This window comes from Amblyomma maculatum, chromosome 11 (assembly GCF_055883805.1).
Source record: "Amblyomma maculatum isolate TAMU_Amacu chromosome 11, ASM5588380v1, whole genome shotgun sequence".
Lineage (NCBI taxonomy): Eukaryota > Metazoa > Arthropoda > Arachnida > Ixodida > Ixodidae > Amblyomma > Amblyomma maculatum.
Genome location: NC_139354.1, coordinates 69,747,055 through 69,771,742, shown reverse-complemented (window position 1 = coordinate 69,771,742; position 24,688 = coordinate 69,747,055). Strand labels below are relative to the sequence as shown.

The 24,688-nt window shown below is 44.0% G+C and overlaps 1 protein-coding gene across 4 annotated transcripts in view; it reads right to left on the bottom strand.

Moving 5' to 3' along the window:
• Positions 1-348: 348 nt before the first annotated feature.
• LOC146174112 (uncharacterized) overlaps positions 349-24,688 on the bottom strand; it is a 40,276-nt gene continuing 15,936 nt past the window's right edge. Inside the window, exons 4-6 of one of the 4 annotated variants that reach the window (XM_084583358.1) lie at positions 5,824-5,957; positions 4,044-4,133; positions 349-498 (exon numbers count right to left, since the gene is read on the bottom strand). In XM_084583358.1, the coding sequence (XP_084439484.1) occupies positions 370-498; positions 4,044-4,133; positions 5,824-5,957 (353 nt within the window). In that variant the 3' untranslated portion in view covers positions 349-369. Of the gene's footprint in view, positions 499-578; positions 993-4,043; positions 4,134-5,823; positions 5,958-24,688 lie in introns of those variants that run through there. The other 3 variants (XM_084583359.1, XM_084583360.1, XM_084583361.1) reach the window with 3 other exon arrangements.

Sequence of the window (24,688 nt, the reverse complement as noted above, 5' to 3'; positions counted from 1 at the left end):
TAAAACTTAAACAGAGATGATGAACCCGTCTTTATCTTCTTATTTTGCTTACAGATCAAAGTAAGGTAGCACAGGAGGCAGTTTCATTGACAAAAGAATGTTGCATTTCACTGCGCACACGTATTTGTTGAAGCACAAAAGCTGATAGGAAGGTGGATCCGTAACCGCATGAATTTGTGAAGCATTTAGTGAGAGGACGCATTATAAAAACTCGACAGCTCAATACAACAATTCTGCATGCTTGTAATGGTATTTATGCAGGCCACAAGATCTGTAAATCAGATGACAGCGCCTAAGTGCTCTTCATTTAATACTTCCAGGCACGCGAAACCATGAGTAACACCGAGAGTCGTTATATCCTCGTATTTATTATTTGAAAAAAGCACGTCGGATGGAATATTTGCATGAACTTTTGAGGACAATTCTGTAAAAACACATCCATACATATCGGTGGTATTGCACCTCCGACTGTACTTGCAGTCTGAAGGAGGCGGCAACCTGTGTGAAAAATATTGTGCAACCAAATCAGCTATCTGGAGAGAAGTCCTATAATGCAAATTGTGATAAGGAAATAGATTGATACTATCACCATCAAGTTTTAATTTAAAACGTTTTGGTCAACAAACCCTTCGGAAAAAATGAATTCAATAAGGTCTAATATATTTGTCTGTACTGTAATCTGTTTATTTACAGATTATTAAAAACGTGAGAAAAACAAAAAGAACAGGCTGTATATCGTATACATGTTGGATGAATGTGTAAATATTTAACGCCTTCACTATAATGCGGCAAGACAGGCGTACAGAACAAATCAATATATGTTCTGATTAAGCAAAGATTCATCAAAAGATTTAAAATGACCTTCCTTCAGGATATGGTACTAAACTCTAACTAGACGTTTGTGAATTTTGTTTCTTCTTTAAACAGAAAAGGTTGATTTCACATTCGGTTTGTTTCTATACCCCAGCTGCCACGGCGAGCACCACCTTGTGCTGAAAAAAAAACGAGAGTGACTATCATCTTAGAAAAGAAAACAAACAAGGCGTTCCGGTGCGATTCGTGCTTCACATCGCATACGAGTTTTTTCAATCAGATCGCTGGAGTGGCTTGTCCAGAACGGTGGCACTGAATTCTGTATTTGCGCATACAAAGGTCCCTTTTCGCATCGAAATATCTGACATCTTTCAAATTGCAAAAATCAAGCAAGGTTACTTATTTTTCTTAGCTTAGTTGCAGCGCAAGTAGAAGAATTGTTCGAAGAAGCAATATTCTCAGTGCTTTTGCGAGTTTCATATACTGTGATGTAATAAGTCAAGAGTGTGCTTGATTTCCGATGCAACGGAACACCACTAAGACCTACAAGTATTAAGAAAAATCACAGGCAGCAGGATCACGTTTATATATATCGTCTAGTATTTCTTCGCCCCTTTTTGTTGTCCACATCTTGTACAAAAAGAAATATACTGGCAACCTAATGTCTGTTCAGCCACGCATAATCAAAAGCTCTACACAATGGAGTTGGAGCTTAACATATGAAGTTTTTCCCTAAAGGATCCTACTACAACACGTCGACTTCGCAGTGCACAGCGCCAACTTTGTAACATATTTTACGGCAGAGCTGACGGAAAACACGATATGCAGCACTCAGAAACGCAAACTAAAGAGAACTGCTTTTCAGCTGCAGAAAACAAACTACTTACGGAGCACTTGAACAAAACCACTGTATATAGGCTTTCCGAACTCAAAGCACCGAACAAAAGAAATGTGAACTAACATCCCCAAGCCATTCGACCTCAAGTTGTCTACGCTACTTACACCGTCGGTCAGCAGACGGCCACGCCAACCCTATTCCAGCTAGTGGAGGGAATGAAATCAAGGAAAATGATCAGTTCACAGCTGCACACGTTCTTTCAGGCAGTGTGAGGTTTTCTTACCCTGGACCTTTTGCTATTCATAAGCGTGCAGATAAGCAGTGATAAAACGTTCCGGTAGAACATACTATGTTGGATATTTAGTACAGGATTGGCCGTCGTTGAATTTTGTCAGGGCTTTGCGATTGTATTGTAAGTAAAATAGTTTATGGCGCATATTAAAGGTGAACCCACAGCCTAATTTGAAAACGCGCACAAGGGAGACAACAGGACACTACAGGTTTGCGATATCAGTCAGATCTAATAAGAACACATCAATAAAGAAGAGCGGAGCAGTAGTGTACGTTGAGTACCTGAGTTTTTGCTACGCACACAAATGCTTGCTAGTGCCCACATAAGTTGTGTTGCTTGCTGACTTATCCCCAACTACACACCGAAATATCCGAGCAATAATTTTCGGCAAAGTGTAAACTGCGAGGAAACATTTATTGTTAATTGGGTTACACTACTGCTTTGGTGTTGATCCTTTATGGTGCATTTGCTGTTGTATACTTGTATAAGTCTCCGAGCTAGGTCTTTCTAAAGGGTGCCCACTGGCGGATATGATTTGTTCAAAGTGCACTGTTCGCGCTTGCTACTGTCCACGCACCCGAGTACTTGCGTTCTTACTAAACAGCACTGAGCCAAATCTCAAGGTGATTTCAGTGTTAACCTGTCAGCTAGTCTCTCCCTCGAGCATTGGCACCATCACGTGATAGAATGCACAAAGCATTTGTGCTTTGTTTTGCAGCTGCACATCCGCTTTCTCAGAACTTCTTGATACTGCCTCGTCTGAATGCCAAATCGTAACGCCCGACAGCCGGAAATTGAGACCTGACCATGAATGTGATCGTTTTTTGTGGTCATCTGCAATGACAGACTCTGGTTGCGCTGTTAGGAGGTGTACGCGACATTTCCAGTTGAAGTGCTCAGGGTTTGCGGAGCCTCTTTCATGCGCACATCACTGTGAGAGCCGGGTGCCGGACCAGGGGACGCTTGTATGCATTTTTACCGGAGGGTGTTCGGCGCTGAGTTTCGAACTAACTGCCTCCCATGGTCCAGGCGGGCACCCAAATGTCTCATTGTCAAGCGGATATATTTCGCACAATGCAATATTTTCTACTTTAACTGCAAAAGGACTAGGGGTTTTGAAAAAAGGTCGTGGATAAAATGAATGCGAATGCACAGCTGTGAGAAGAACATGTAGTTAGGAACCCGTGCACAACTTTCGCTGTGCACATCTAATCCATCCTGTAGGGGATAACCATCCTGATTCAAAACGAGTGACAGAGCATGGCATTGCGGCATTAAATCGAAAACGAAACGTAAACGATCAAGGACGAAATGGGTCTCACCAAAATACCCTCTATATGAGATGCAAAATGCTCGTTTGAGAGCTATGTGGTTCATAGAACTAAGTATCAAAATGCGCAGCTTGTCCTAGCATCTATTTATTGTCTTGAAATAATCTCAAGATTTGTTTTAATGCTCCCAGTATAAATCCTGAATATCACTCCACTTTTTTAAATTACATTTGAGTTAAATAAAGAAAAAACAAACTTCAACACAATGCATACATGGAAGATAACCATAGGGTCTAGTGTAGTTATCAGTGATAAGAGGAAGCTGACAAGAACTTTTCAACCCTATTCCCCAATTGCTATCGAATGTGTTTCGTGTTCCCATTTATTGACCAAATAAATGCAAATGCTACATCTCCTCAAGAGAGCAATTAGGCAGCTGGCAGTACAGCTGAGACATAAAGCAGAGTAACGTCGGAAAAGTAGGAGAATGTAACACAGGAAAAATATTCATTCATTTCTGCTCTGTGGGTCTTTGGATGCAAGGCGCACATTTCGCTTCATAAGGCAGCACTGCAAATTGTGTTGCAAAGAGAATCCCTTTTTTGTAAATGCTTTCCTGCCATTTCATATTAGCACCATGGAGCTTATTTCAAAGTTTTCGCGTGTTTTCAGATTTCTGGCAGAATTTTTAGATGCATTACATTCGCCTTAATTACAAGGAGATAGTTCAGAAGAGAAATGTAAGAAAGCATGCACTTTGTAACAGGCACGATTTTTTGTAGGCACGTTCTCTTTTTCAAGCAGAAAATTGCGGTTAATATAAACTCACCTTTTCCGAACGATCCTTGACTAAACGTGAGTATGAAGCATCCGGTGGCCCTGTCAGCGTACATGACTTTAAAAGGAGTTTGCACACCTTCTGAAACATTCATGCAAAACGTGGTAATTTATTGGACTTGCGCATTAAATTAACTTAATGCTTTTAAAAGCTTTTTATCATGGCAGGATAGAATGCAATGCCCCACAAAAGTAATATGGAGAGCCATGATAATTAGCAACAGAGAGAGAGATGAATATTTCTCTGTGTATTAGTAGCATAACCGTGTGAAGAGAATGATGCATGCCCCTTGGTGACTGCAACATTAGCATGACCCAGAACGTGACTGCAGTTCAGTGAGAAATGTATAATGAGTTCGGAATAGTGCGCAACCGCAGTGTAGTGCCCCAATAAACAAGTTAAGGGGTGACTAAAGGGAGAGCAAACGTGTATGAACCGAACTAAAAAATGGCACTACACCAAGGAGGGAGGAGAAAGGGATGCAATCAGGGAGATGCGAGCAGTGACGGCAAGAGAAGAAGAGGAAATTGAGAAAAATAGAGGGGTAGGGTGTTCTGGAAGTCGGCAGGAGACATTCCAGTATGCTTGCGCTGTCTGATGCTTAATATAAATATGGTGATTTACATGAAAAATTGGTAAATAAGAAACAAGGTGTGTGAGGCGCGACGCTGATTCTCACTGCTGCATGAGCATTGTGTAGCTTGTTACTAGAGCGCCGCTTTCAGAGCAGGGCGTTAGTTTTGAACCTCAAAAATATGTTCCATTTCTCAGATTAAAAGGTCTACTTTGTAACAGGTCAGAAGGATAAAATTACTTTCAGTTGATGGGCGCTTGTGTTTCAAAACTAAAGAGCAGCGCCAACGGCCTGTAGCAACGGCCTCCAGTGTAAGCCTGACTCGACCAGTTGTTAACCTGAGGGTATGGCAAAAACGAAATAAACTGGAGGCTGGGCTCATATTTCGCATTGGTGAGTATTGTAATAATGCCATAATTTGGTTTATTTGTTTTTCACGAAAATAATAAATTTTTATGTATGTATGCTTTCTAAAGTCCTTAAATCAAGTCACACGTCGAGTTACTTCGCGCTAGGCATACAGCACTGTAGCATGAGCTAATAATGTCACTATATTTCATCAATTTAAAAATGAGAAGAACTTCTTGATTGACTTCGTTTGCTATATTGGACATATTCGAAGAATATTCTTCACTTGCTTGACTCTCAATACTTTTTTCTCAATAATTGACTCTCAATAATTCAAAAATCAGTTGATCTTGTTTACAGAAAACGAGAAATTAATTGGTTATCTTACGAGTGCTTTGTCTAGATTACGGCGCTTAAAATATCAAATGTTTTAAGATCATTGGTATAAAACCAACAATAGTAGAAATGTTTTAGCATACGAATATTTGCGCTGCATGTTTCATTCCGTCCGCGGTGAGTATCCTATAAGAAGAGCAAAGACGATACGTTTACGGACTCCTGCATAAAATCGAGGCCACATTTAGCTTCTAGGCAGGAGGATTCCTTCTTAGCTATATGTAATTTTCCATATAGTGGGACGCATGGCCGAGGTAAGGCTGGCAGGTGCATACAAAATTGAGCCGCTATCATAAATGTAGAACTGCAGCGTTTCACTATATCTAAGAAACGAGATTAAAACAGCGATTCGCTGCCGGTTGCCTAGGAATATTACAACCTCATAGGTATATATTTAGAGTTCTCAGTGATCCCTCCATAGCAAACGCGCGCTCGGTTGTTTTTCATTCATACTTTGATTTCTACTCTCCGAGGCTCTGGCTGGAGCTTCCCGCATGTCTGCTGCAATAGGACAGTCATCCTTTCTGGCGGTGTTTTCGCAGACACCCAGTTGAGTTCCCCCTTCAGATGGCCAGGTAAGGAAACACCTGAAGATATCGATGTTCTTGTTAAATTGAAAATTCAGACTCGCAACAATCACGTTGCTTTATGGCATGGCAGAAAGATTAACTATTTATTTACACATAAATAAAAGAAGAAGACACAAGCAAAAGAAAACTATTTACATGACTGACCCGTTGGTCGGACGAAATCAGCCCTGGTTTAACCCAGAGCGCCTACTTTTAAGCCATCTGTCTCCGCTCTTGGCGGGGACAGCAACCAATAAGCAATAAGGCAACTTTTCTCACCAATCAAAGACTGTGTAAAGGATAGTAACTAAATAACACTTGGTTAAAGAGAGGTGCCAAGCAAACATACGAACGGCACTGACGTCACTGCAATCCGAAGCTCTGCTTTCCTTTGTTTTCTTTTTCGCACATGTGCGTGCGGGACCAACGTATGCCGCGTGAACAACAGCTCAAGTTATTTATAAAAAATACAGAAAGCTTTCACTAAGGGGTAAAACGCCACGTGGAAACTCCCAATTGAGCAAGACCTTTTTCTGAGCACCTGTGGCTCAAAGACCTATTGCGCCTCATCGCGCACTGGTCAGCCACCACACACCTGCTACCCCACAAAGGCTCTATGCACATGCGCAGAGAGAACGACGCGCACGTAGCAATACGAGAATACATACAAAGAAAACGTCCACTGGCCTCGATATGACATTCAACACTGTACGCTGCACAAAGCTGCTCGCTGAAGTGACAGCTATGGTAGGAAGGCAAGACGAGAAGGAAGTGAGTGCTCTGCAGCGTCAGGTGACGCCGGCAACAATATAGCTACCATCGCGTTTCCGTCGTGCGTCCGCGGTTCCACCAAATTGGTAGTCGCCGTGATCGAGGACAGGTGCACAGTTTCTACAACTACTGCACAGTTTCTACTAGCCGGGTGGCACAGTTTCAGTTCCTTTTTATTTACTTCTTGCTACAGAGAGCAGTGGCCATGGTGAGAAAAGCCACAGCTTGACGAGCTACCGAAGTCAACAACATCCAGCAATAGTGACGCCACTTGTCACAAGAAAATATGAAAGGCATAGATAAACCTAAGACATCATTCAAGATCTAGGGATAAATAGTTAAAACACAAAGTAAGCGCGTGATATAAAACAAATACAAGTAACATACAAAATTCAAAGCATGTACTGAAAGTATATATTAGGCATTCTATATGCAGGGATTATAGCACTTATTTTTTAATTGTAAACACATTGAAAATGCATAAAAAGAACACTTGTCTACATATATGAGTGAAGGGAACATAATCTTGGCGTACTGACAGGTTACGCTAAGCTTTCAATGATATTGCATACTTTAACAATATAGAAACAACTAAAACCACAAACTCGAACAATGAATGATTTAATGAAAGAAAGCCCAGAGGTCAGCATTACTGCATCTATTAATGGCAACGTCTGCATCAGAGAGATGGTTTAGCAATGTGGGAAGACAATATCTAAGCACTGTAGTCCGTACTAAGTTCGTGGCGTGTTAAAGTAGTAGTGCCGTAGACGGTGCAGCGGGTATACTGACACCAGAAGCTAAAGCTTAGTGAATTCAGTTGTTGAAATTATGTTCCGTTTTTCCAATATGTAGTGCAAGGACAAACGTATAGAGACTAAATATTTTCGGTACGTTGCAACTGTGAAAAAATGCTGCGGAATGATAGTTATGAGGTTGGTTGAAAATAATTCGTAAGGCCTTGTTCTGAAGCTGGTGAATATTTTGAAGAGTGGTCATTGGAGCAGCTCCCCAAGCTGGGTTGCAGTAATGCAAATGTGACATAAAGACGGTTTTAAACTGAATGAGTTTAATTGATTTCGAGAAAACTACACCAGCAACCGTAAGGCATATATGATCTCTTTCTATACCCCAGAGCAGGTTTGCAATACACCAGATTTTTAATGCTTTAAAGACTTTAACAATTTCTATATAATTCGAGGCATAGCAAAGTTTTCTGAACAAATCCATTACCTTTCCCTCCGATGAACGAACATCGTCTTCGTTTTCGAAACAATTATCTGCAGAGAATTAGAGTTTACCATGTGGGCAAGCGCTGAAAGTGTCTAATTTACAAAGATAATGAGGTCGGCGGTGTTTTAAGCACTGAAGAATATGCCTGTGTCGTCCGCGTATATTTTTAAGTATGCTAGATATTAATAGTGGCAAAAATTGTTACGAGGTTTATTTGCCTGCATGACGTTAGGATGCGGCTAATTTCAGCACACCAATAGCGGACAAGCTTAGCTTCCTCTTCCTCCCTGCCTCTTCTCTGAACCTTATCTTACTCCAATACAGGACCGCGGGAAATGAGTGACTGTGCCCTGTTCGCAGATGATGCCTGCCGGGGGAGCCAAGGTTCGTTATTTTGATATCAGGGCTTCATGAGGGTCAAGTTAACTACTTGAGTCTTCCGAGAATGCCGACCATGGCTGGTGAGGCGGGAGACTACAAAGTTGAGCGCACTCAGGCATTCTAGTACAAGGGCCAGTATACTGATGCAACAGTTCCTGGGACAAGCCGCGCTTACGCAATGGCGTCTAAAACCACTCCAAGTCACCAGGGGCATAATTAGCATTTTCGTGATGCTTGTCGTAGTGTTCCTCAGCAGAGCTTCTTATGCCAAAAAGTGAGTATTTGTTAGTGAAATTTCAGCAGAGAGTGAGGAAGTTAAAAACACGTGGAAGCCGGGTGTAAAGAAGAAAAAACGGACTCTAGAGTGCCATTTCGTGCCTAACAGTGTCAAATGCGTATGCTATAAACGGGAGGCCTTCATCCCAGTTTTGTAGCGGAAGTCGACATACATTGCGAGCATATCGCTAATATTACGATCGGTGCGTTCGGTAAGACTGTTTGTGGGTGGTAATGAGGGAATAGCGAAAATACCATACGCAAAGGCGAAGTTATTTTACGCGCACGAGCTCTTATTAACACACGAGGCATGTCGAATAATGACGGACCATAGCAGAAAGCCCGAGACATCAGAAGCAGTTGCTGATGATATTGCAGCAGTTTCATAGTACCGCGTAAGGTAGTCTACCCACACGATGACTCAGCGGCTTCCGTTGGTGAAATGCGTAAACTGTTCTAAACGGTCGATACCCGACTGTTAGAATGGGATTCGTGGCGGCGGTATAGGCTGAAGATGGCACGGCGGAGAGCACTTTGGGTGCTTGAAACGCTGCCACAGCAGATAGTTGGCCACGTGACGTTGAGTAGTTTGATACATGTTCCGCTAGTATAAACGTTCCTTAGTCCTGTTAACGTTCTCGCAAATCCCTAAGTGTTCAGCCGTCGTATGGCTGTGCACTACCCGAAGAGCCTGACACCGAAGAATTGTACGAACTATCAAAAGAAACCATGCACCACTGACGAGTAGTCCTTCCTGTACAGAAGACCATCACAAATGCAGAATGAGGTCGCAGGGTTCCGGCAACTTGCTGCATGATGAAGGGGGGCAAGCTTTTTGTTGGTCTGTAGTGCAATCTTGAATTCACCAACATCGGGGAAGCTCAGAAAAATAGCAGCTATATATTCATCCTAGAGCTCGTTGCCTGTATCAGTAGTTTCAAGTGGCAACCATGACAGGCAGACAGCATCACCGTGCTGATCAATTTTAAAAGATAGATTAAAATTGAATTTTTGGGGGCGCGAAGCCTAACACTCGAGGCATCCAGAGAGTCACAAAGCATTAAGCCAACATAAGGCATGACCGTCCGCCACAATTTTAAATAAATATCTAAAAAGATATCACCGGCACCATTGGACACCAAAAACAACAGCTAAGCATTCCTGTTCAACTCAGCCTTGCCTAAAAAACAGCTTCCATATGGAACGACATATTCATTGCCATTGTTGCGCTGTATGAGCACCTCATCAACGCCGATTGCGCTGTCATCATTGTGAATTCTGTTGGCGTTGATGGACAGAAGCTACGTATTACAGATCCTGATGTCAATAAATTTTAGCTGACGAAAGGCGGAGTCATAACCGGCAGTCCACTTGAAAGGCACATGTTTTCGTAAAAGACAAGTGATTATTGCTTGGTCAGCAAGGTTCAGAGCAAAATGCCGGAAATAGGAGCAAAGCCCCCAAAACTCCTGAGTTCTTTTTAACGATTTCGGAGGTTTGACGCAAATGACAGCTTCAATAAGTCTCGAATAAAGCCTGACCCCATGCTTGTTTACGACATGTTCATGTACCTCTGTGTGGCGTTCTCCAAAATAGATTTCTTGGAATTAAGTACCAGACCAGATTACTCAATACACTCCTGAATATCACTAATCGTGTGTTGTTTTCACGAAAGATAACTCCGAATTTTACTACATCTTCCCAATGACCCATACAAAATCCGCCACATCAGTGCGCTCAAAACTGTATTCATTGTTTCTTTTGAAGATTGCTGGAGCCCACATAATTTAAACGGCACCGCATTAAACTCATAGAGTCTGTCTGGGATGATGAATGCCGTCCTTGGTTTATCTTTCGGGTGCATAGAAAACTTCCAATAGCCTGATCGCATGTCAACTGAGAAAAATAAGAAGCTGAATGTAAACAATCAATGACATCATCAATATGTGCCAGATGATACACGCCCTTCTTGGTAACAGTATTCAGCCGTCAATAATTGACACAAATCACCATGTGCTATCTTTCTTTTGGACTAGTATCACATGGGCAGTCCAGAAACTAGACAATTATAGAATGATTCCCTAATGCAGCATATCACGAACTTGTTCTTCGATAGCGTGACGCGCTGATGGTGTACACGGCAAGACCTCTTAAGGATTGGATCAGCTGTCCCGTTCGTGGTATTGATTCTGTGCTGAGCACGGAAAATTGGAATTTGTGGTTGCGAGTCCCGAGAGAAATCGAAAGCCTCATTATGTTTTGACAGAACTTCCACTGAACTGTGACTGTCCGTTGTTGGCAGGGATTTGTTGACCATGCCAAGAAATTTTGTCTTATGTACTTCTTGCATGCAGTAGGCTGGGAAATGTCTATGCTGAGGACTGCTACTGATTTAACAGCATCTTCCTCAAAGTTGACAAGTTTAGGGCCACGTGATAATCAACAGGTCCTTTTGGGCAGTTAGTCATCCACAAAGAATGGGCATTCCTGACTGAGACGATTTCTTTTCTTTCTAATGATTTCTGAAATACTTTTCTTCGCACAGCTGAGGGTGAGTGGTTCAACTATAGCGTCAAACGCATCACTGACCGAGCTTGAAATAACCACTTGTGTAAACTCTGCTGACATTACAGGTATGACTGTGTCGTCAGAAACCAAATTCGTGCTTGGATTCGTCGGCGAATGTTCACACAAAGCAGATTCAATACGAGTACTCACAAAATTGTCTCCCCTGCGAAAGTTACGAGTGGCGCCGTTTTGTTCCAGAAAATCAAGACCAAGAATAACGTCATGCGCTGATCCCGCAAGTTCGCGAAACAGAACCAAAGTAGGTTAAGCGGCTCGTCTCCAACACTACACAATGTCGCCGCACTATCGTAACCAAACATAATTTTACGACCAGGGCAGGTTTTAAAAGCGAGGTTTATATAAAAATTGTTGCAACTTTCTCCATGAACGCGTTAACACATAGACTATCCACAAGCACTTCAAATCTGTTGTTTATTATTGAAACAGGCAGAGACATAGGCAAGCTTCGATGCTTTGCGACCTCGCCTTCATCGGCAGAACTGACTCTTTTCCCGGAGGTGGCGAGTTTCTTCGGGGATAAGGGGAGACGGGGGTGTCAGGCTGCAGTCAGAAACCGATGAGTCGCTTCGGTTCCGCGCCCTTCTGTGTTCCAATCGGCTAGGTGTTGCTCTGTACTCCATCTGGCCAGGTGTTTTTTATATGCGTCATGATTGTCAGCAGGAAACTTTGTATGGGAGAGCACCCACTGCCGACGATATTGCTAGTACGGGCGGCGATTACTGCAAAAACGTGAAATCTGGTCCATCAATGCACAGGCTTAACAAACCGCGGCTCCCGGTCACGCGTTGCATAAGGCTCAACGTCTTAGGTTAAATGCTTCATGATGTGATGTAGTTGATAAGAAGGACGAGAGTGCTGGGTGTTGTAGGTGTTGGTACTGAGAGGTTGGAAGTTCAGGCAATGAGCAGCAAAGCATCGGATGCCCGAGGAGGTTATACCAGGGGGAGCATATCAGGCAGATGGTGGACTATCGCCTGCCGAGGAGGTGACACTGTGGATGGGTCTTATGTGGCCCCCAATATCTTGATGCCACCGAAGCACTTCGCAGATGATCTGTAGAAATGTATCTGCAATGCCCATCGCTCCAAGCACATACACATAGAAGCATTGGCGACAATCGGCAAGCGACCAATCTTCAGGATGATACAGCGTCGCTTCAAACCTTCAAACGTGCGGCAGTGTCGTGTTACATCAGCTGTAGTATTCGAATCGTCCTTACTGTACACGTATTCCGCTATTCACTTAAAAATGTGGCCCACATTGTCTTCCTCAGTCGTCATAGCGTCAGATCTTCTGTACAGCTTGAAAACTTCTATGTAAGTTGAGTATGTCTCCCTCGTGTAAGCGCTCGGTGAGCCTGATTCTGTCCCGCGTTTTTTTCGAGCATCGGCTTGCCAAATCCTGCTCGCATTTCACCAGGAAGGGATTCCAGGTGGTAAAGGATGCTGCATGATTGTCAAACCATGTTAGCGTCGTTTCATCAAGAATGAGTACCAGATTCGCCGAGTTGGTCGTCGCATCTCAGCGGTGGAATTGTTCACCCGATTGTAGTCGGTGACCCCGTCACACGTCTTCCGAAGGCTTGCCACAAACGTTCAGAGATTTTCCGATACGTCTGTGTGGTGGTTGGCTGAGCTGCTGGCGTTATCTATGTTGGGACATCTGCTTGCGCTATCTCTGCCCGTAATGGGGTAGCCCAGCTATTCTTCAGCTTCGGCGGTGTAGAAAGCTTCTTGGTGAATAATCCAACATCTCGACCATGGTTGTTACGAGATTGATTTACACGTAGGTGTTAGGATGCGCTGGATATTATCACACCAAGAGCGGACAGGCTCATATTCCTCCTCTGCCTCTCCCGAAACAGTTTATCCTCCTCCAATACAGGAGTGCGGGAAGTGCGTGTCACTATCATTGATGTACAATTGATGTATAGATAGCCATTATTGAAGCATACACAATTTATCATTGATGTATAGATAATCCACTGCGGGACGCCAGTTTTTATTTGAGTCATGTGCGAGAAGCACCCACAGATATCAACATGCTGATATCTGTGTGAATGATAAGAATGAAATATGTCAAGCACATGGCCCCTGATACCATATCACAGAGTTTTCACAAGAAGAGTGTCATGACTAACGCTGGCGAAGGCTCTTTTATAGTCTATGAAAACCCCAAGTATAATCAGTTTTCTGAGATAAATTCTTTTGGGCTACCGATGCGATTTCAGTAAAAAAGGCTTCCTGAAAACGCTGTTTAGAGCCGGTGATAAAAATTTGGCGATCAAAAAATTGGTCCAGGTGTTTAGCGACCACGTTTTCAAGACCTTTGTAAAACACTGTTAAAAGTGATATTCGTCTATAGGTGGCGATATTATTGTGATCACACTTTGTAAAAAGAGACAGCACTCTAGCAACTTGCATCTCTATGGGAAACGTACCATTTATAAAACAAATAACAAACATATGAGTTATTGAAGGTGAAATAACATCTATAACATATTTAACACGAGACATTCGAAGTCTATCCGCGTCTAGTGATGCGCTATTGTGTAGTTGCCTGAGGATTGATCGAAGTGATGATTGTGAACTGCAGTAATAAAAACACTCTGCCGGTTGTTTGTCTGAAGAAATTTGATCGCTTCCGGGTAATATTCTTATCGCGACTTATCAAGGAGGGAATCATTAAGCGCATTAGCCAAGTCAAACCTACTCATCTCAAACAAATAATATTTAAAATAATAAATAACAATAATAATAATAATTAAAAATAAAACCATTAACAGTAATACTTGAAGGGTTAGGAATGTTGAAAAGCTATTTCCACGATACATACGCACGACCACCGCTACTCTCAAAGATATCTCTGCAGTAACTGTACTTAGTGAATCTAATGTCGCGATCCAATTGGTTTCGATAAGGTTGTTACTGTGTCTAGTCATCAGGCTTTCTCGTCTTGATAAATTTAGAGTAAAGCTTGTTTTTTTTACATCGATGAGATGCAAAAAAGACCATAATCTCCATGGTTTCCTGATTCTTCGTTTTGCAACATTCTTAAAGGGGAAATTATTTTGATAGAGAGCGATGATCATCATAACCTTCAGCCTGAGTATACCCACTGCAGGGCGAAGGCCTCTCCCATATTACGTCAATTAACCCGGTCCTGTGCATCCTCTTTACCTCTGCGGACTTCTTAACCTCATCCGCCCACTTAACTTTCTGCCGTCCCCTGCTTCGCTTTCCTTCCTTTGTAATTCAGTTTGTTACTTCTAAATGACCATCGGTTACCCTCTCTTCGCAGTATGCATGTCCTTCCGATGCCCATTTCTTCTTGATATCCATTAGAATGTCAGTAACGTGAGGTATTTCTATGACCCACTCTGCACACTTCCTATCTCTCATTGTTACTCCTACCATTTTGTGTTCCATAGCCCTCTGTGTGGTCCTGAACTTAAGTAAAACCGTCTTTGTTAGCCTCCATGTTTCAGCCCATATGTGAGTACAGGCAACATGCAACTGCTGTATTCTTCCCTCTTGAGCGATACCGTTAAGCTGCTAGTGATATTCTGCGAGTGCTTGCCAGATACACCGAATCCCAATCTTATTCGTCTTGCCATTTCTTCTTCATAGTCAGGATCTGCGGTTACTATTAGTCTAAAGTAGACAGATTCGCCTACAACTTCCAACGCTTCGTTACCTAATGTAAACATGTAAACTGATGTTCTTTCTCGATGCTATTGAACTTTGGTCTTCTGCATATTGATTTCCAAGCGTACCTTTCTACCTTTCCAGTCTAGGTCACATATCATTATTTGCAGTTCATCCCCTGAGTTACTATACAAGGCAATGTCAGCAGCAAATTGCAGATTACTGAGGTATTTTCCATCTACCAATATTCCTCACTGCTCCCATTCCAAGTCTATGAATACTACCTGTAAGCATGCTCTGAATAGTACTGGGGAGATTGTGTCTTTCTGCCTAACACATTTCTTTATAGAAATTTTGTTACTTTCTTTATGCAGAACTATGGTTGCTCTGCTGCCAATATATTTATATACACACACACGCACACGCACACGCACACACACACACACACACACACACAAACACACACACACACACACACACACACACACACACACACACACACACACACACACATATATATATATATATATATATATATATATATATATATATATATATATATATATATATGTATATATATATATATATATATATATATAAACACATACATACATATACGTCTCGAATACACCCTGAATTCTCACTGCCTTAATGAGCGCCGTGGTTTTTTCAGTTAAATGCTTATTAATAATCAATAAATGCTACGTATAATGGCTGGTTATATTCCGAGCGTTTTTCTATCACCTGGTTGATAGTATCGATATGGTCGATAGTAGAGCACCGTTTCCTAACTCTGCTTCGTCTTTTGGTTGTTTGCAGTCTAAGGTTGTCATGATTATACTAGCGATTACCTTAGTAATTACTTTATGCAAAAGAAGGGAGCTGATTAGTCTGTATTGATCAGGTTCTTAGCGTCCCTTTTCTTGTGAATTTAACGTTTTTTGAGTTCTTCATCATCATCATCATCAGCCTGACTATACCCACTGCAGGGAGAAGGCCTTTCCCATATTTCTCCACTTAACCCGGTTCTGTGCTAGCTGCATCCACTTGAACCCTGAGAACATCATAATCTCATCCGCCCACCTAACTTACTGCCGCCCCCTGCTACGCTTACATTCCTTAGAATTCAGTTTGTTACCCTAAGCGACCATCCGTTATTCTCTCTTCGCACTACATGTCCTGCCCATGTTCATTTCTTCTTCTTAATTTCCACTAGAATGTCGGTAACTTGAGTTATTTCTCTGACCCACCCTGCACGCTTCCTATCTTTTAATGTTACCCCTACCATTTTTCGTTCCATAGCCCTCTGGGTTGTCCTCAACTTAAGTAGAACTCTCTTGGTTAGCCTCCACGTTTCAGCGCCATAGGTAAGTACAGGTAAGATGCGACTGTTATTATTTCCTCTTTAGCGATGGCGGTAAGCTGCTAGTCATAACCTGCGAGTGCTTGCCAAATGCGCTCTATCCTAATCTTATTCTTCTTGTTATTTCATGTTCATGGTCCCGATCTGCGGTTACTACCTGTCCTAAGTAGACGTATTCGCCTACTACTTCCAGTACTTCGCTACCTAATGTAAACTGCTGTTCCTTCCCGAGGCTGTTGAACATTGCCTTAGTCTTCTGCATATTGATTTTCAAGCCGACCTTTCTACTTTTCCTATCTAGGTCATTAATTATTATTTACAGTTTATCCCCCGAGTTGCTTAGCAAGGCAATGTCATCAGCAAATCGCAGATTACTGAGGTATTCTCCATCTACCCTTATCCCTAACTGCGCCGATTCCAAGTCTCTGATTACGAGACTTGGCATGAGAGCCTATTGGCCCTTTTAATTATTCTTGGGATTTAACATGTTTTTTTTTTCAGAGCCGCGTTAAAACTACCAGCTTTTAGTCTTTATATATGATCCCTTTCTGGAAATTTATCTTCACCTTTCTATTCTCTATCTACCCTTATCACAAACTGCTCCCATTCCAAGTCTCTGAATACTTCCTCTAAGCAAGCTCTGAATAGTACTGTGGAGATTGTGTCTCCTTGCCTAACACCTTTCTTTATGGCAATTTTGTTACTTTCTTTATGCAGAACTATGGTTGCTGTGCAGCCATTATATATATCTTCGAGCAATTTCCCGTACGGCTCGTCTATCCCCTGATTTCACAATGCCTGCATCACTGCCGAGGTTTCAACTGAGTCAAATGCTTTTTCATAATCAATGAATGCTATGTATAAGGGCTGGTTATATTCCGAGCATTTTTCTATCACCTGATTGATGGTATGGATATGATCGATAGTAGAGTACCGTTTCTGAAACCCTGCTTGATCCTTTGCTTGATTGAAGTCTAAGGTTCTCTTGATTCTATTAGCGATTACCATAGTAAATGCCTTATACGTAACAAACAGTAGGCTGGTTGGTCTGTAATTTTTAAGGTCCTTAGAGTCCCCTTTCTTATGAATGAGGATAATGTTTGCATTCTTCCATGGTTCCGGTACCGTCGATGACACCAGGCACTGCGTATACAGGGTGGCCAGTTTTTCTAGCACCATATCCCCCCGTCCTTCAGCTAATCTGTAGTTATCTGATCCTCTCCAGCTGATTTCCCCCTTTTCGTAGTTTTTAATGCTTTCTTGACCTCGTCCTTCGTCACTGGTGGAACGTTTGGCTGTTTTTCCCTACCGTCAATCCCATTAAGGTCCTGACTACTTTGGCTACAGTAGAATTTGTATAGAACTCCTCGGCTACTTTGACTATCTTATCCATATTCGTGGTGGCGTTGCCCGCCTTGTCCCTTATCGCATACATCTGGTTTTTGCCTATGTCCAATTTCTTCTTTACCGCTTTAAGGCTTCCCCCGTTCTTTACAGCATGCTCAATTTTCCCGATGTTATACTTCCTAATATCGGCCACCTTCCGCTTATTGACTAACTTTGATATCTCGGCCAATTCGATCCGGTCTGTTGGATTGGAAGCTTTCATACTCTGGCGTTTTTTAATCAAATCTTTCGTCTCCTTAGACAGCTTACCGGTATCCTCTCTAACTATCCTACCGCCTACTTCTACCACGCTCTCAGTAATGATATCTCTGAAATTATTGTTCCTTGCTTCTAGGGTAATGTCGCCATCCTTGGTTGGGAGCTGAATACCTATTCTGTAGCGAGATCCTGAACTCTCCTGCCCTCCCCCTCACCGCTAATTCGTTGATGGGTTTCTTTCTTACTAATCTTGTGCGTTTCTTCTTCAGATTTAGGCTAATTCGGGACCTCACCTTTCTGTGGTCACTGCATAGCACTTTCCCGATTACCTCTATATCTTGCATAATTGCGGTGGTTGAACACAATACGAAGTCGATTTCAATTTTATTCTCCCCGTTCGGACTTTTCCATGTCCATTTCCAGTTTTTCCGTTTGCTGAAAAAGGTATTCATGATTCGTAAGTTAATGCACTCTGCAAACTCAACTAGTAACTCCCCCCTGCTATTCCTAGAACCAATGCCATAGTCACCTACTGCCTTGTGTCCTGCCTGCTTTTTCCCTACCGTGGCATTGAAGTCGCCAATTATTAGAGTATACTGCGTCTTTACTTTTCGCATTGCCGATTCTACATCTTTGTAGAAGCTTTAAACTGCCTGGTCTTCATAACTGTATGTTGGTGCATAGGCCTGTGCAACCTTCAGTTTATACCGCTTATTAGGCCTAATTGCGATGCCTGCCACCCTCTCATTAATACTATAGAATTCATCAATATTCCCCGCTATATACTTACTGACAAGGAAACCTACTCCTAGTTGTCGCCTCTCTGGTAAACCTCGATTACAGAGTACATGCCCATCTTTCAGTACAGTATACGCCTCATTCGGCCTCCTGACCTCACTAAGCCCTATGACATCCCATTTCATACCCTCTAGTTCCTGTAAGAGCACTGTTAAACTAGCTTCGCTAGCTAGGGTTCTAGCATTAAACGTTGCCAGGGTCAGTTTCCAATAGCGGCTTGTCCAGCGGAGCCAGGCATTCTTAGCACCCCCTGCTGCGTCACAGGTCTTACCGCCGCCGTGGTCAGTTGTTCCGCAGCCGCTGGTGACTGAGGGCCGGGGTTTTGTGAAGCTTATCATGAGAGGTTGCGGCCAATTACTGCACCACGGTGGCCAACTCCTGTTCTGGCGAGGGAGTGCGTTGCCGGAGTCATCACCGGCATCAGGTCGCACCCCAAACCTGTTTATGCAATTTGATTGACACGCGAATTTTTGTTTTTAAATCTGGTGGAGAATTGCGTGGCACCGGGATTTGAGCCCCGGTCCTCTTGCATGCGAAGCGGATGCTCTACCACTACGCCACCGCTGCCATCTTTGCGTTCTTCAAAAGTTCCAGGAACATAGATAACACCAGGCAGTGCGTATACAGGGTGGTCAGTTTTGCTAGTATGTTATCGCCCTCGTCCTTCAAGTAATCTATAGTTTTCAGATGCTCTCTAGCTGCTTCCTCCTTTTCATACTTTCTAAAGCTTTCTTGACCTCGTCGTTCATCACTGGCATACTGTCGCACTGCTTTTCTCTACCGCCAATCTCATTATTGTCCTGACTTCTTTGACTGCTGTAGATATCAGTATAGAACTCTCAGGCTACTTTGACTCTCTTTTTCAATTCGTGATGACATTGCCTGCCTTATCCTTTAACGCATACATCTGATTTTCGCCTATGCCGAATTTCTTCATCATATATTTAGGCTTCCCCCGTTCTATACAGCATGCTCAATTTTCTACATGTCATACTTTGTTATATCGTCCACTTTGCGCTTATTGATCACTAAATATCTCTGCCAACTTTATCTGGTCTGTTGGAGTTAAAGCTTTCGTACCCTGGCGTTTCTTAATCAAATCTTTCGTCTCCTTAGACAGCTTGCCGGTATCCTCTGTAACTATTTTGCCACCTAATTCTACAGCGCAGTCAACAATGATACCTCTGAAATTATTCTTCACTGCTTCAAGGCTAATGTCATCATCCTAAGTTAGCGCTGAATATCTATTCTGTAAAAAAAATTATGGACTTTTCTGCCCTCCCATTCAGCGCTAATTCTTTGATAAACTTCTTTCTTAGTAATATCTTTCGTTCCTCCTTCAGATTTAGCCTGATTCGGGACCTTACCATCCTTTGGTTACTGCATCGCACTTTCCCGATCACTCCTCTATCCTGCATAATGGCGGGGTTAGAACACAATATGAAGTCAATATATTTTTAGTCGCCTTGTTAGGACTCTTCCATGTCCATTTTGCCTAATAAGGTATTCATGATTCCTAATTATTATTATGCTCTACAAACTCAAACAGTGTCTCCCCCTCCTATTTCTTTCCCCAATGCCAACGTCACCCACTGTCTTGTCTCTAGCGCGCTTTTTTTCCTATTTTGACATTAAAGTCGCCCATTAGTATAGCATACTGCTTATTGTCTTTCCGCATTGTCCAATCTACATCTTCGTACAAGCTTTCAACTACCTTTTCATGATGACTACATGTCGGAGCGTAGAATTGTACAACCTTCAATTTATACCCTATTGCAAAAACCAGTGCCACTGGGTGCCAGCGCCCCAGCGCCATACCTGATTATGGCCCAGTATGACGCTGGAAACTGGGCGCACTGGGACGCGGCATACTAGGACGCTCCGCACTGGCGGCACTGTTCGCCCGGAGAAAAAAAGGCGTGGGATAAAAATTTTAAAGTGAAAAGTAACGAAACAAGTTAGGTACATAAAAAAACCTAAAAAAAAAGTAAAAAAAAAAGAAAAAAAAAATCAGCGCACCAAGCGCGCCTCGAAGGCAGTCCCCAGGCACATATCACTCACTAGCTCAGCACGCTAACCACTCCGCTACACCGAGAACTGGATTTTCTGGAAACATTTCTGCATTCTATGTCATGACCCACATTTATAAGGTTGGGACTTCGTGTTTCGCAGTTCACAGGCCATTGCTACCGCTCTAACAATTGCAACTTCTTGATCGTTTTAGCTTGCTGTCTGCTCTCACGACTTGCAACTAATGTTCTGCGTGGCGCTATTTTGTGCACTGGAGTCATTTTAACATGCGGAGTTTGACATCGCCGGCAAATTTACCGACGCCGGCTCTTGGGTGGTGCTCTGCTACCGTGGGTGTAATTTTCGCTTAACACGGAGCTTTAGTACAAGACTTCAAGGAAAAAAGTGCGACCAAGCTTCAATACCGGCAAGCGCTGCAGCGATGACCCTAATTGCGTGTAACTAAACCTTATTTGTATGTAAACATTGCTGGAAGCGTTGCGATGACCGAGGGCTCGGCTGCTTGATACGCAGAGTAAGAAGGAGCGCAAAAGCTCGAGAAACACGCCAAATATTATGTATTACAAGCGCTGTATGTTGTTGCTTTTTCTCTCATGGGCCCATCGCTCGGTAAACGACTCTATTCCTGGTTTTAGTTTTTCTTTCTGCTGTTTATACTGGGCCGTGGTGCAGGCTACGCTCGCTGCGATTGAGCCCGCATTGAACATTTCGGCAGTAATCATTATGTTAGAGCGCCCTTAAGATCAGCTGTGAAGTTGGTTATGCATGGTAGCCCACATTGTTCAATTCCAGCTTTAATTGTGCGTTAATCGCCAGTGTGTCATGAGATCGAGGCGCGGCGGTCGTTGTCTCTCTCGAAACGCTCGAAACGACCTATGGAAACATGGAAACTGTAGAAAAAAGATGCTGCCTTTTGTTTTCTTACAAATGCGCAACGACTTCGCAGCAAAAAGCGCTTGCCTGAACCATATTTTTCATATGCCCCCCGATGGTCGATTGAAAGTACGCTGTTGCCCTGTTGGCCCCTGAGGGATGCTACTCCGGCTGACGCCGCAGGCCGCACCGGCTATACTGGGACGCTGGGACCAGTGCGGCCCCAGAGCACATAAAGCGCTTCTCGCAGTGCATCGCGGATGCCAGCGACACACCCAGCGTCAAAAGGCTAATCCCAGCGTTTTTCTTCCATCGCACCAGTGCAGCCAGTGTCTTCCCGTTGCTGCTCCAGTGAATATCGCAGACCTCCAGCGTGCCCAGCATATCCAGTGGAAAACCAGCGCGAAAATCTTACTGGTTTCGCACTGGTGACGCTGGTTTTTGCAATAGGGACTGCCTACTAAGCTTAATTACGACGCCTGCAACCAACTTGCTTAAAATTATTAGGGCACTCGACTACTGTGCCCAGAATGCGGGATCGAATTCCGGCCTCCCCAGAATGCGGGATTGAATGCCGGCCTCGGCGCCACTTTTTCCCTGAGACAAAAAGCTATCCGCCTAAGTACTGTGCGATGTGAGCGGACTTGCAAATCCAGGTGGTCAAAATTTCCGGAGCCCTCTACTACGGCGTCTGTCATATTCTGAGTCATTTTATGACATGGAGCACCAAAACCAAAGCAAACCGATTTCGGTGTCCACAAGAATCAATTCGAGTGCTGATTTTCTATTTATGTGCGCAAGTATTTTAGATCATCTGCCATGCATGCACTTTTGATGAGTAAACTGTAAGCACTGGGATTGCGTGGCTCGTTTGTTGCAGTTGCTTACTAATAAAGATATAGGGCTTTTGGTCCCTCTGCTTTGGAATTCGAACGTGCAAGAACGCATCCGGCGTCACTCGGCCGGCGCTAGCGCTACTACCTATTTGGGACACCTTGAACTCTGATGCGTAATACGGCCCGTGACTCAGCCAGCGGCTAGATGAGCCGTGAGAACACAGCTGGTGGAAAGAGGGGGCTTGTCTTGAGGGCCCGTGCGGAAGCGTCCGCCGGAAGATCAGCGTTAGTGCCTGCGTTAGCGAAGAACGGTGTTTTTCTTGCATATCTTATCGCTGTGGCACGTTATCTGTACCCCCGCCCTCGTACGGTGGTGTTTAGCAAACCGTGAGGTTGGCGTTGTTCCTTTTCCTCGCGAGTTCATTTCGCGGTGGTTTATTTTCACTGAAGCAGTTTACTTTATTGCTCATCGTTCCTCGTACAGGATTCTGCTCACAAGCTTCGTGAAGGAGGGCAGACGAACTCAAAGGGAATTTTCTGAGCTTTCAGGGAGTGTTAACCTGCTGCTTTCAGTGCACGCCCGTTCCGCGAGCATCGCCAGTACGTGAGAACCACCCCCCTCCGGAGCCCTCCGTACTACGTCATCGGATACTGCATCAACTGGGTCAAGGAATGTATGCTCTAGGCCAAACGTTTCTACTCCGATTCAACATTCTACATGCATTGTTCTTTTTGTAATGCTTCTAAGATCAGGTAAACTTCTTACTAGCAACGAGTCAACAAACCACACGACTACCATAATGTCTGACAAGAGAGGGCGGCTGCAGAAGATAAGACGTAATTTTGAAGCAGCATAGCACCCTGCTCGAGGGTCAGGCACAGGCAGCATCGACGAGCTTTCATTTTCAACTTGCTTCGCCGACTTATGAAGGGTACACGAACAAAAATCTGCGAATTTCCTAAACGAAATGAAGGACTACCGCCATGCATAATCCCTACACGATACCATAATGTTGCAACGCCTTTTGCCAGTTGGCCTCGCTGGCTCCGCCGCATGCTGGTGGCCTTCTGCAGACGTAGCAACACTGGACCATTTCGAGCAGCATTTATTAGCAGAGTTCCTACCCCCCCCCCCCCCCCGAATGCGCTGTCCGCATAAAAGACGAATTGCGCACTCGCACACAAGCCGAGAAAGAAAGCCTCCTGGAATGCATTTGCTCCTTTCAGGAACTGTATCAAAGTGCAGATCCCTCCGTGCCAGAAAGAAAGAAAGTCACACGAGCGATATGCCAAGCCTAACCACGATTTAAGGCCTATTTGCGGGGCCGTATGTTGTCATCACTGTACAATTTCTGAAAAGCGGCTTTTGAATATCTAGGCCGAGATGCTAGCAGAACTGACCTATCGGCCGCCGCTCCCACCCGAAAGCCCCCTAAGCCCTCCTATGCGTGGCCTGGTGGTCCACTATCTATGGGGAACCTTGTTTGCTTTCTCCACTGCCTCGCCCGTTGGAGCCGTACAGACACCACACTCTTCGACCCCGGGCAACTTCCCGCTCCGAACCCGGAACTTAGGAGTACCCCCTCAGCGCACCCATGGCCGTCGCAGGTCTGCTTATTCAAGCACTAATCAAGGTATTCGCAACGCAAATATTGACAGTCCAGTATCTCCAGTGTGGTTGTCGAGACAACTGCAGAAGCCAGTGTCCAAGCTACCGCGGCTCTCGCCATCAAGGAAACGAGAACAAGCGGTGGAGGTAAGCAGTTATAAACACTCCCGGCCCGCGATCTACCAGCCCCGGCGCCCCTTCGCAAACTGACAGCTTGTGGACACCAGGTGCGGCGCCAGCGGTCCCCTTCCATGAAGTCGGGGCAATATCGTTTCCCCCATGGACTGCCGGAATGGCCGCCGCGTGCTTCTCCTGCAGCACCTGTCGACTGCCTAGCGGTGTTGGGTGCAGCCCTTTGTCTTCCACCTCCCACTCAGAGTTGTGAATGCAACATTTGATTCAACCCTCCCGCTGACGGAATTGCGGATGCAACGTTTCTTTCGTCAATCCCGCTGACGGAATTTTGGGTGCGATGTTTGTCCGCCCTCCCACCGATGGAGTTTTGATATAGCTTATGCAGGGCAAGCGTTCCACACAAGTTTGGCCGGAATAGAAGTGCCTGCGCCTTTAGACACAGGATCCACGCTTTCAGTTTTGGGCGATTGAGTCAGACACACCTGTGAGACGAAGCACCTGCATTTGCAGAGAATAAACACTAACCTTCGTATGCCGTCGTCTCACGTAGTGCCGCAGCCTCTGCGGCCCGTTTAGCAGTCACTATCAATGGTGGAAAAATC